The sequence below is a fragment of the Hakea prostrata genome, chromosome 7 (genome assembly GCF_041222555.1).
Source record: "Hakea prostrata isolate BN-2017 chromosome 7, UWA_Hpros_2, whole genome shotgun sequence".
Lineage (NCBI taxonomy): Eukaryota > Viridiplantae > Streptophyta > Magnoliopsida > Proteales > Proteaceae > Hakea > Hakea prostrata.
The window spans coordinates 18,458,308-18,471,775 of NC_142606.1; the positions used below are offsets into that span (position 1 = coordinate 18,458,308).

The 13,468-nt window shown below is 39.0% G+C and overlaps 1 protein-coding gene across 1 annotated transcript; it reads right to left on the bottom strand.

The window, feature by feature from the left end:
* Window positions 1-8,508: 8,508 nt before the first annotated feature.
* On the bottom strand, window positions 8,509-11,828 carry LOC149010274 (protein NRT1/ PTR FAMILY 4.2-like). The gene is made up of 5 exons (XM_089160707.1): window positions 11,747-11,828; window positions 10,316-10,533; window positions 9,641-10,045; window positions 9,454-9,548; window positions 8,509-9,253 (listed from the first exon to the last, which is right to left on the bottom strand). The coding sequence occupies exons 2-5, from the start codon at window positions 10,511-10,513 to the stop codon at window positions 8,509-8,511; spliced, it is 1,443 nt and encodes a 480-aa protein (XP_089016833.1). The 5' UTR covers window positions 10,514-10,533; window positions 11,747-11,828.
* Between the last annotated feature and the right edge of the window lie 1,640 nt (window positions 11,829-13,468).

A 13,468-nucleotide genomic window follows, 5' to 3' on the forward strand; every position in this document is an offset into this window, starting at 1 on the left:
TCTAAAGTCTAACATCCGGTAATGGGGCACATTGTATTCCCTGTCAAAAGAATGTAATACAAACTTGCAGTTTAATTCTTTTCTCTTCCAAACTTATGACCCTGGATTCTACGTACCAGAAAAAAATGTATACGTCTCAATCATAATGCTCCCTCGACACTTTCTCACTACACATTTTATGTGCAGCTTACATTTAAAACTAAATCAAATAATTCAAGGGTGAGATCTACTGTAGATTTCAAGGTTTAAAGTATCGGTATCGAGTATTATATCGGTCTGGTGATTTTAAGAGACATATCGTCCCGTATCGAGCATTGTATCGTATTGGTCAATGTATTTTAGTGCATTTCAATGGAGATATGTGTCAAGATATATCGTATCGATTGTGTCCAATATGGATATGTATTGGCAATATCGCATCGTATCATGGGATACTTTAAACCTTGTAGATTTTACATGAGTCTCACATAAAATGTATAATGAAAAAGCGTCGAGAGAGGTGATTTGGACTCTAAATGTGTACCTAGGAAAAAAAAAATTTCCATTGCATAAATTCTACATCTAGGTACACAAGCACCTCATGAACTAATGAATCTCATTCAAAGTTTCTATGTGTGTTCCCATGAGTCTACTTCTTCAGTCTTGACAAATAAAGTTATGTGCTTAATTATATTCTTTCACGTTTTTTTATTATACATTGAAAATGGCACTGAAGGGATCATATACCTCAACCCTGACTGATAGATTATATCCCAACTCTGTTTTCATGTGTTGATACAAATATTGAAGTCTAACCATGGTATCTTGTGCCCCTCCCAATTTGAAATTTTCCACGAAACCCTCTTTCATATGTGAAATATTAGTACTTGAGCTCCAATTGTCGAAATCTTTTAACAATAATGATAATGAGTAGCAAATTCATTGTCTCATGTGTGAAATATTGGTACTTTACCTTTTTTTGATGTTAGATACTAGCTCATGCTTGTCTATGTTTAGTTTTTTGCAAAACAGATTTTTTTTTTTTTTTAAGGTAACTTGTTACTATGGGGTGGGAATTAAATTACTAATATACGCCGCCGAGTAGATGCGAACCTAAGACATCCCTGTAGGAGGGCGGGTCTTTAACCACTTGACTAACCCATCATTGGCAAATACAAAGAACAATGGACTTAAGCCGAAGACACGACTACTCTTCTAAATACAAAGGTAAAGTATGCATAAGCTAAATTAGATCAACCTCAGTTTTTAAGAAGAAAGGGAAAATAAAATTTGTTTCAACAACATTTTATGATCCCTAAGAAATGGTAATGTACATAAACATGGTACTTTTTGTTTGTTTGTATTTTTAGTTTTAATCAATTGGCATCTTTAGGACCTTTATCCTGAAGGTTAGTGACTTAGTGTTAGTTGGTCTAAACCCTAGCCCATCTTTTATAAAGTTATCACATCTGGTCAAGGCTCTAATAAAGAAATTCAGTCTATTCCCACGAATTAGAAATGAATAAACCAAAAAAATAGGATCAAATCAATATTAAAGTGAAATATTTTTAATCATTACGTAACATGTTGGCTATTTTTTTAATCCAAAACATTCTAAACCATTTTTTTTTATTCGAATGGTAAAATAAATACCGATGAAGACTCTATGCATGATCTGATGATCATGTCTCTTTGTCGAAAAAACATAAATTGGGCAATTTCCTTGCAATTCTCAGATTACATCTAAGATTCCCAAGTGGACAATTTTTTGAAATATCTAATGTCTTTAGATCTTGAAAATGCCATGTATCTTATAGGAGACTGGATTCTGGATTTTTTTAACGATTTTTAATCACACAAATAGGGGGTGGGGCCACCTTTGAATACTGAAAATATTAAAAATGATACTTCACTAGATCTCATGTGGGATTCACCTCTATTTATGTGTATGAAAAACATCAGAATAGCACATTGTTCTTGTTCGACAGGACGGAGAGGTGATCCAGACAGACAAAGACTCACGAGTCACAAGTAGGTTTTGATCATGGTTCAATGTGACGATTTTTCAGCGATATGTAGTCAAATTCACTATATTTAACAAAATTTCGTTTTATTTTTCACCGATTTTTCATTCAATTTTTGCCAAAATGACGTAAAACCTCTACATGATCTGAAGCGGAAACCCTAATCTTTTAAGTCCTCGACATATTTTCTTCGTCTCTTGAAAAATTCCGAATGTATGTGTTTTGAATTGTTATTGTTGTTCATAAGTGAGTTTGTTCATTGACAATTTTGATTTTTATATTGTGCTTTGGAATTAATTTGATCATTGTTGTATACTCTGACGGTTTGTAATTTGTTTGGTTCTTATGATGTAGAGGCTGAATGGCATAGAATGTCTTCTCCAATTATTCTCAATTTGTGATTTTCGTAGTTTCGATGATGCAGAAATATGAACATTTTCCGCTGTCAGGAGTTTCAATGTTATTGTTTTTATCTTGTGGTTGAGTGATGATACGTCATTCATCTAGAAATTATAAAGAACAGAGACTAGTTGGTTGGGGTGGGGGTTGGTGGTTTCTCTCATTGATAATCCATGTTGTTGGTGCAAGAAATGTTATCTTAACAACATGGTTCGCTCCAGCTCCTGAGACCAAAACAAGGTGAAAGTGGGCCGCCCTCGAGGACAGGAAGCCACCTCTGACAATCGAGTTAGTCTAGGCCAGAAAATAGAAGACTCCATTGAGGAGTGAAGACCCTCAAGAGATGATGAAGATCATCCTCTTAAAGGGTTAAAAAGCTAAGAGAAATGGTGGCTGGAGTGTCTAAAGCTTACCCTGCCTTTGCCTCTCTTCCCCTTATAAATCGGATTTTTACCTCTTACGGCGACTTCCTGGCTACAGAGTGAGACAAGGGTCCCTTCAGCTGCCCCTACCCTTCGGCGAGTAAGGGCCATCAAACATCATGTCGTCTTTAATCTCGAGGAGATCCCAGGCCGTGTCAGGTGTTGATTCCATTTGGATATTTTGGCTGATCACGTGGGCCACCTATTACCAAGACCTCATGGCGAGGACAAATGGGCCAAACGCCCCTGGCCGCCCAAGACCGGCCTGATCCCATCCGGCTGGGCCAGAAATATCAATGACTATAACATTAGCCCCCTGGTCTTTATGGAGATCTTTTCGGCATGAAGATCATCTTTTTCGTGCCTGGAAGATATTTGAAATCCCAAAAGTCTTTTTGGGAAAGGAAAGATGATTTCCCACTAAGTAGCCTTTATTTCCTCACCAAGTTCCTAGGCACTGTCAAGCATCGCACTTAATGTCCTCCCAAGAACCGCAAGCCATCAAGATGATCCGTTCCTTTCTGGCGGTAGGTGCGCCTTCCCAAGACCTCCATTCAAACAGACAGGTGTTGAAATTATCCGTTTCTCACCAGGGACGAAGTGTCGCAATGATGGGGGGCGAAGATCGAAGGGAAATCCCAAGAGGTGCATCCGGTTTCCAGGAAGATGCGCCCTATAAATTAGACTCTCACAGTTCTTCTCTAGAACTGTTCAAACCGCTATCTTTGAAATCCCTCTGCACATTCTGGCAAACAAGACTGAACGCATCCGCTGCTCACTGGAAAAATCCATCACCCTTTTCGTGGATGAAATGGGGAAGAAAAGTGTGAGGAAGACCAAACCCTTCTCGGACGCCACCAATCCTTCTAGTCCTTCGCCAAAGAAGGAAAAGGAAGAAAGAGGCACGGAGCCAAAAGTTGGTGGTTCATCCTCAGCAGTCCGACCCTCCGTTCAATAGATCCTCCGGTCGATCGCCCTAGTATGGCCTACACAACCTAGGCGTAATGAATAACTGGTAAGTTGAATCTCATACCTTTCTCCTTGTAGGATGATGGTTTATATAGAGGATAGGCGGCGTCTCCTTGTATTTTGCCTATTCTATTAAGGAGTGGGCGAGAGATCTAAGGAAGTACACTCCCTTCTTAGTCGGACCTAATAGAGTCGTTATTCGCTTATCCATCTCCCCAAATCTCAGAACGGATATGTTGAGTAGTTATCTGTAACTGACCCTTTTGACTTGGTGTCTTCAACGTCACTATTGAAGGTGTTCTTACCCGAATGGGTGTGTATATTCCTCCCGAGGGATATCTTTGAACCTCCCGAAAGAAAGGAACATGCTTACCTGAGCCGGGGTGCATGTCCCTCCCGAGGGGCTCTTTGAACCCCCTGAGGGAGGGGACACACTTCCTCGAGTGAGGGTGTGTGTCTCTCCCGAGGGGCTTTCTGAACCTTTTGAGGGAGGGGGACACACCTACCCGAGTGGAGGTGTGTGTCACTCCCAAGGGACTCTCTAAACACCCTGAGGGAGGGGACACACTTCCTCAAGTATGTGTGTGTGTCACTCTCGAGGGACTCTCTGAACCCCCTGAGGGAGGGGACACACTTCCTCAAGTGTGGGTGTGTGTCTCTCCCGAGGGGCTTTCTGAACCTTCTGAGGGAGGGGGACACACCTACCCGAGTGGAGGTGTGTCACTTCCGAGGGGCCCCTCGGACTATATGTTCTCCACAGTACTAGGTATTCCAGATTTGTTGTAATCCACATAATGATATTGTGATTTTACTCTAGCAGTCTCACTAACGTAGAAGAAGAAGAAGACGAACAAGGGGATGACAGAGATTCCAATTTGGGCTTTTACATGGGTTCGGTTTTAGTTAGGGTAAATACAGGAGCGTTTCTCTAACGGCACTATTGCCGGTTCTTCCACCATGGTCGACGTTGATCAGAGAATGAACCAGGCTCATCTAGCCGGCTTACACCGCCTCTCCACCAGTGCTGCGGCTGCTTCTTCCCCTGCCACCACCGCCACCAACACTTCCACTCTTGTCTAAGTCGGTCTCGACTCTTTCACTTTCCTTGCTGTCAAGGTCATCACCCACCTTCGAAGCTCCGGCATTCCGGTGACAGGGTTATGTCACCTGAGTGCCCTGGTTTCTCGGAATCATGCTCCCAAATAGCGTCAATGTGAGAAGACAAAATGAGAGAGAGAGGGTTTTTGGTGAATGAGGGGCTTGAGTTTGTAAATTAATAAAATTTAATTCCTTAAAATGTTAAAAAAAAACAAATATTTACACATAAACCCTCCTTGTTTGAATCTCAACTATTCATTCAAATTTTGCTGACGTGGCGAAATCATGGCCATCGGCAGCAACTACTGTAGCAAATAAAAATCCCAAATTTGGTGTCTGTTCTAATTTGATGTCAATATTTGGTAAATTTGATTTATTTCCTATAAATTCTTCTATGTAAATATTCCTTCCTAACCACATTTAATATGTTACCTTCTGAGGCCTAAATCATTTGGACATAATTTGTTGACCTTGAAAATTTCATTACAAGATCCCTTCATAATTTAAATTTTTTCATGTATATACTCTTCCTTTACCGCATTTGGCATGTTGCATTTTGAGGCCTAAATCACTAGGATATAATTGATAAGATTACTCATTAATCTTGAAGATTTTGTTACAAAATGTCTTCCTAATTTAAATTATTTTTAGAAATTATTTTATGTAGATTTTTCTCCCTAATCGCATTTGGTACATTTCCTTTTGAATCTTGAATTATTGTGACAGAATTGGTTAGATTGTCCATTGACCCGAAAGATTCCACTATACAATCGAGAGATTTGGAGGTTAGACGGCTGCGGGGAAGTTCCGAAAGAGACTCGGAGTTGTGGCCAGTGACTTGGAGATCAGTCCTTTCCTTTTCTGACTCTCTGGCGTAAGGTAATGAATTAATCATTTGTTCTTTACTCTCTTTGTCCATTAAATTAGTGTTAACCCATCCCCTCGTCTTTGTGGTTACCCCCTTGGATCTTTTTAACTGAGATGAACTAACCATAAACGAAACCCTGTTTCGTGAGAAGGTTAATCCAGTCAAGGGGAGAGTTCTGGGTAATCTATTGATGGTAATGGTTAGTTTTCCCTCACCCTTTTGGCTTAGAGAGTAATAGATTCGAGACTTAGGTCAAGATTACTCGAAATCCGGATTGAAAACGAGTAATCAGAGGTCTGAGTTTCGGATTGAAACTCACTATTTTTGGGGCGGTCACTAGTGGCGGTCGCTCAACCTAAGCGACCGGCTGGTAAACAGAGACCAAATGGTTTTTGGTTCTGATTCAAATTGATTCATTTAACTTATATGTTACTGTAACCCTGTGTATAGGTAATCATTGTTTGAAAGAAAAGTCATATAATAGTTATCGGATTTCATTTTACGGACAATCTTACTTATATGCAGGTAAGGACAATTCATCCTATCTCTTGAATAGACTTATAATATGTTAATCTAGTGTATATTTGAAATCATATTTCTTTATATATGCTGTTGTTTATAGGTCTTATATAGGAATCATATTACTTTACTGCTGTTTGTCTTACTTATATACATATTGTGTTGATTATGAATGTTATGTATTGATGGTAGTTGGTATATGGTTCTGATGGATGAGGTATCTATTTTGGGATATCTTAGCTAAGGATATCAGAAGGCTGTGGAATGGGACACATGCCTGCTGATGTCTCCAGCACTGTCTTTACTATTTGATGGCATTATTTAGGTAGAGTCTAGATTTGCACAATTAGGTACCCCACATGCTACTACCCTTTCGGTAGGGAGATTGAAACCAAGTGACACGTGATGATAGTGATGTGACATTGTGGTCCACTGTTAGTCATACAAACGGTAGGGATGCATATGTTAGGGTTGGGCTCATGGATGTCCAAGGATCGGACCGAGTGTCGTGCGGAATCATGAGAGCATCCGCCCCAATAATATGTGGATGACCATAGGGTTAAGGAGTGGAGTTCAACAGCGGTAGCCAGTCCATGAGGATTCTCTCTCCTAGGTTGCGAAGGATACTGAACCGAGTTGGTTGGTGCCATAGGGGATGTATCTGGACTTCATGTAGACATGTAACCAATATGACCTTGCATTGGATTAGAAACCCCGACATGCGCCAGTACTCATTACCAATGGTCGTGGTAAGAGAGTGTTGACTTAACCCCCAGCCATGGAATTGAGAGCCAAGTGTGGACTTTCCCCTTTTTCCCAGGATCCCTACAGAGGTAGCCAGTCCTTGCCGGATCAGAGTGATGAGACTTACCCAGAGGGGGGCTGGTGTATAACTTAAAGCATGTCAACTATTAGAGACCTGCATAGTTAGAAATCATAGTATCATTCATATTTTTGCATTCATTCATATTATTTATGTATCTTGGCATTGTTGGATAACTGATGGGATTGTGATTGTTTTTTACTGAGTTCTCTAGAACTCAAGTCTTTATTTTGTATTGTTTATTAACCTGCACAGAAGAAGGAATTATACAGAAGGATGGATTGGTTTTCTATGAAGGAACCATTCCGTATGAAGAAGATGTGGCACCGTCAGTGGGAGATGGAAATAGCATGTGCGGGAGCTCCTGCAGCTGCATGGAGTGCGCTTATCGCACCTATTGATGATCAAAGACGGAGGGTGGTCAGAAAGTTCGCTCGGCGAATAGAGTTGAATTGGAGAACACCTTACCTTGAGATCCATGAAAAACACATTTTAGATTTAGAAAAGGAAACTGGGAAGAAATTGATATAACTTTTTTTTTACTTCCGCTGAACCCTTATCCATTTTATTTATTATTTCTTTCCTTTATTATTGTTATTGGAGTATTTGAGCTCCTGCAATTCATTTAATTCAGTTATTGAATAGTCTTTGCTCTTGATTATCTTTATTTGTCTTAAATATTGTTGATAAACTAAAACCTTGGATCTTGTGACGGATCGCACCCACAAGTTGTCAGACAGGTAACCGAGACCGGCGGGTGGGGTGTGACACCACCAACACGACAACATATCGCGATATGTTTGGCGACATTTGGAGGGGTGTCGATCAAAAATCGACCTCTATTTTCGTAGGGTATTTGAAGTCATTTTAGTCTAAATTTTGTTCAATAGTCCAATTTGAGGTCAATGAGCACACTGAGAGCGTTATTTTGACTTAAAACATCACCTAAACTATTGTTCTTAATAGACACACGTACGGTTGTATGCGGGTGAAACTGAAAGTCTGAAAAACATGCGGATTTGTATGAATTCCCGTTTGAGTGACACAAACAATATAATAGTCGACGATAACAAAGCAAGATGTACTCGTAAACGTAAAAGATCGGAGCAAAATAGGATTAAAATGCAAGAAACATGAGAAACAAACGACGACATATTATCGACTTATTGTCAACCTCGTATCAGAGTGAGGTCTCATGTAGCCCCACTCCCACATGACGAAATATTGCCAACACTTTGAACCATGATCAAAAGCCCATTTTTTGGAATTTTTTATTAAACTATAAACTTATTTCTTAATTACATGATCATCAAAATACTACAATATTTCTTACAAAAAGAATAAATAAATAAAAGAAAAGAAAAAAGGGTAAACAACACTAGAATATATCTAACTAGCTACAAAACCTCAGAACCGTTTGGCCCAGTACAAATAGTTGAGAAAATTCAGAAAATTCAGCACACAGAGGAAGGCAAAGAACTCGTCCAAACGGTTGTGATTCAAACCAGCCCCTCCCAAAATCTCTTTGCCGAAAGATTTCGTCACCGCGTTGACAATTGTGACGAGCACAGAACTCAGGAAGTAACCCATGGAGGTGGAGCACCAGGCCAATGCAGTACACATGCTTCTCATGCTTTCAGGTGCCTCGGAATAGAAGAACTCTAACATTCCACCAAGAGTGAGGAAGTCAGCGAAAGCAAGTAAAAGGAACTGAAACAAAAGCCAGTAGACCTTGAGCGTAATGTTATCATCCACAGCTGCTGAACGTCTCTTAGCTTCAACTATAGCAGCTATGGCCATTGCTACCGATGCCAAAATAAGCCCAAGACCGATTCTTCGTAGAGGTGCAAGTGGGCTCTTTTTCTGATCTGGGTACTTCTTAGCTAACTTCCCTGCGAAACGCTCTAAGATAGGGATGGTGGAGATCATGATTATCAATGGAGGCACCACTAGAGATGGCGTCGGTATCTCGAAGTTACCAAACAGTTTTTTGTCCATGAGAATCCCTTTGCACGCAGTGAAGGTTTGAAGCTGAGCCAAGCAGCAATTCATCATGATTGTACTTCCAAAGATCGGAAGGAGGCCCAGGAATGTCTTGGTCTCTTCAATCTGGTATGGAGTTATAGCATCATCCGCTATGGCTTTATCTAAACACCGCACTTCCACAAGTAAAGACTTGGGTGTAAATCAACCTTCAATACTAGTGACATACAAACTGCAAATGTTAAGACACTTGACCAATGCCCGAATTGAAAGCTACAAAGCTAGTGGCCATATATCAAAGCTTCAAATGTTATTTTGTTTGTCAAAGTTAAATTGCAAGTCATGTCGCAAAGAGAATAAGAGAAGGCTTGCCTGAACTTGTTTTTAGATCTCTCAGTGTTGCCGGTTTCAGTAATCGTCTCTCGGGGTTGTGCTTTCCAGTTCCGTGCTGTAGCCACAAAAACCTATGCAAAATGAAGAAAAAAAATAATGAATCCTCAGAGATCACTTGAGAAAATCTGGGCAAAAGAGATTATTAATTAGTGAAGAAGTCCACCTTAAAAACCCTACTTAATGAACTCCCCCTTGGACGAGCATGTTTGTAAAATGGGAGTCCACCAGCAAAAACGCAGAGTGCGATGGTGAAGAGGATGATTCCAATCTTAAAACTCCATTTCCACCCTTCATTATCTTCAACCCAAACCATAATAGTAGATGCTAGAATCCCACCTGTAGCTAAGGCAAAGAAGTACCAGTTGAAGAAGGAATTCATGAGCCTCTTGTTGCTATGATCAAATTGGTCAGCTCCGTAAGCAGGCAATGAAGACTTCACCCCACCCACTCCAGTGGCCATTGCATAGAGCCCACCGAATAGCAGAGCTGCTTCGGATGTGGATGGCCTTCTTCCCATGGTCGGTTGGAACCTTGTGTAATTAGCTTGGATTGCAAGCATGGATATTCCCTGTGTCAACCAATAAAGTTAGAAATAATTGTTAGGGTTAAGGTTTAAGCACAAGTTTTACTTAAACATTACACTCTCAATATCTAGTTTGTAATACCAAGATCTTGTTTCTAGCTAGCATTTATAGACCTAATTGGACATTTTTATAGCTTCCATTATAATCTCGGATCATAACCACTTTGATGTCCATAACATAAATTGTGTATAACTCAAATACATCAACAATAATAATCTCACATCAGATATGAGTACATGAACTACTATACTTACCAGGAGCTCTATTATGCCAAAGAGGATGAAGGTCCAAAACCTTGGAAGGAAGGAATCTGAGATGAAACCACCAAAGATTGTGAGTAGGAAGGAGGTGCCCATAAAATTTGTGACCATGTTTGCAGCTTCAGCGATCGGATAATGCATCGAAGACGTGAAATATGAAACGAAGTTGGATGCATTTGATAGGAAAACCATATTTTCCAATACCTCCACAACTGCATATAATCATAGAGATGATAGCGGATTATGAGAAGAGAATTGAAATAGAAACTAGCTCTGATTTCTACTCAATCAAATAAAGTTCAAGAGTTAAATGGCATTTATAAACTCCATATGATATACTTCTCAAAAAAAACGCCGTTATGTTATTTATTTTAATGACTTATTGAGAAATACATTTAGGGCCTATTTGGTAATATGAATCCATAGATTTCAAATCTCTAGATTCATAAATGTTAGATTTATACCCATTTGATTGTAAAAATATTTAGATTCATGAAATCTAGAGATTCATGAAATCTAGAGATTCATCTTTTAACACAAAAAACATGAATTTATAGATTTATGAGTTTGGGATAAGATCCAAAGATTTCACCCCATCTATAAAAGTACTAAACATTTGCGCATTCAAAAAAATCACGTCTACCAAATTGTTTTTAGGATGAATCCACTGATTTCATTCCACAACCAAACAGTTAATTTTATGAATTATGACTCCATATATTTGAAATCTCTAAATATTTGAAGATTGATGTAACCAAACAAGCCCTTAGAGTATTGTTATAAGTTTAGGGTTTTGGGGTTTCTAGGGTTACCACTGAGGAGTCAGGCTGTCTCCCCAATTCCTTTTCTCTCATAGTTAATCCAATATAAGTATGTTTTTAGTCACGAACAGGCCCATGTGTGAGGGTTGGGAGATGCGATGACATGCAATTGTATTTGATTCTCTCCACCAAAACTGCCCGTGCCCCATCCCCCACACTCACAAAAGGCCTGACACTGGGCTTACCCATATTTGCCATTTGAGTGTGGAAGAATGGAAGCACGAGCAGTTTGGGTGGAAAAAATCTCCACACCACTGATGATTCAATAAAACTCGGACTGACTTAGACCTAGTCTAGTAATTAATTAAACCACAGGGTTGGTTAATCACAGTTTTAATAATGGGGAATCAGACCTGTAAATTGGCCTATTTAACTCGGAATGGGTTGTGAGCGATTCTCTCATTCCCACCGATTTGCATCTTAAAAAGAACGATTTTAACCAATGCTGTGCAATTCGGATCGGAATTGGCATGGACCCATTTGAATTCCCAGTTTTCCTGAAACCCTTACTTTTCACTCTAGAGAGAGAGAGATTTCCAGTTGCCCATATTAATTAATATATGCATAATATAAAATTAAAAAGAAATGAAAGATGGAATATTACCGCAAATGAAAATAGCAGCTTTAACGCCACCGAGCCCTGTAGATTGGACCCTTCTACCTCTCCAATCAAAGTTCTCATCCTTCTCATCGTTCCTCCCAAGTTCCTGCTTTGCCAGAAAAGAAAGATTGAACTACTACTGTAAGCAAACCCCTCTACAAACGCATAGATGATTTATATATCGTTCTCTAGCTCATATTTCCAGTTTAATTCAATCATTTTTGGGTTCACCCAAACAAAAAATTCACCAAATTAAGGTCCTGTTTTTCATTTAGAAATTCCTAATCTAGCTAGCTGATACAATTTTCAACGAGTTATCAAAATTACAAAAACATGCAGGAAAGTTTGACAGGAAAAATAATGATATTAATAGATCTGAGAAGTTGTTCTTCTGTGTTAGATGTTAGAAATGATTTGAAGTGGGAAAAAGGTGAGAGAGAGAGAGAGAGAGTTTTAGAAGCCTACCATTACCAAAGCACCGAGTGGTTTTCACTCTCTGCGTTAGTAACAGAATCAAGGAATGAAGAATTGAGACGAGGAAAGAGAAAGATGGTTCTCCCTGTTCAGATCTTCACGAGGAAAGCTCTTTATAAGAAGATGGGCTGGATCCTAATCGTTTTTTTCTGTTTTTCTGTTCTTGATATGAAGGCAGAAGGTGTTGAATGGTTTTGGCTTTCCAGATTTAGCGAAAATTCGGAGGAAGGAGATAGGTTTTAAAACGTGTAACGAGGGTTCCCAGTTCAAGAAATCCAGACGATACTCACCATCCATGCAATTAATACTTTTCCAAACCTGGCAAACCCAGCAGGTGTGTGGTGTGTACTACTAATATGAACATTCAATTTTCGTAACTTGTACGTATCAGCATAAATGCCTTTGCAACTATTGATTTCGTGCGTGCATGTCACCAAGTGACAAACGCTGGGCACCATTACAGTTTTAACTTCAGATCAACTTCTGTGAGATCCTGGGATATTGCTTGGGAGCAGTGCCTACGTTGCACCATGCAGCCAATGGTTAGATTTGAATTTTTATGCCTAGATTAAATCTTTACTGTTCATTATAAGCATGTGCATTAAATACCAACTTAAGTGAGACTAAACCGATTTTTTCACCTAACTCAAATGATTCAGACGACTCAACCTATACTAATGGACCAAAGGAATCAAAAATTATTTCCTCTTAAATTATTTATATCGATCAGAAGTTAAAACTTCTTGGCATTTCATCCTTCAATAATCTAATGCATGAGCTGGAAGAAAACTTTAACAAGGACTCAATCAAAGGCAGCATTTACGTACAAACCTGGCTTCCGTTGAACTATAAGTAAAGGATAAAAATAAATCTAGGAGTAGAATTGAAGCAGGGGATGGTAAATTAGTAATATGAACATTAGAATATGCTAAATAGAATTGATCAGAAATGGGTTTTTGAGCTTCATAGAAGGTGAAGTGAAGCGATGAATTGGTTGTATAATTTATCATTAAGTAATTAGAATTTACCGTAAGATTTTCATCATGTCTTCACAATTAAATCCAACGGTGAAAATAAAAAGAGTGGGGTATTTGCATCTTGTAAATTTATAAATTATTAAACCTTTGGATATAAAATGAAATAGTGTGGCTTTACTTGTAAAAACAATTCTTTATTTTTACATTTAAAGATTTTGAATTCCTTAATTTACAAAATCAACCCTACCAGACTCCCAGATCCCTCTTCATTTTG

Excerpts from the sequence above, each read along its gene's own strand:
- LOC149010274 (XM_089160707.1), bottom strand. The coding sequence starts at position 10,513 with ATGGTTTTCCTATCAAATGCATCCAACTTCGTTTCATATTTCACGTCT. Across the intron at positions 10,046-10,315 it reads TTGGCATAATAGAGCTCCTG|GGAATATCCATGCTTGCAAT; the intron begins GTAAGTATAGTA and ends TGGTTGACACAG. Across the intron at positions 9,549-9,640 it reads CATTAAGTAGGGTTTTTAAG|GTTTTTGTGGCTACAGCACG; the intron begins GTGGACTTCTTC and ends CATTTTGCATAG.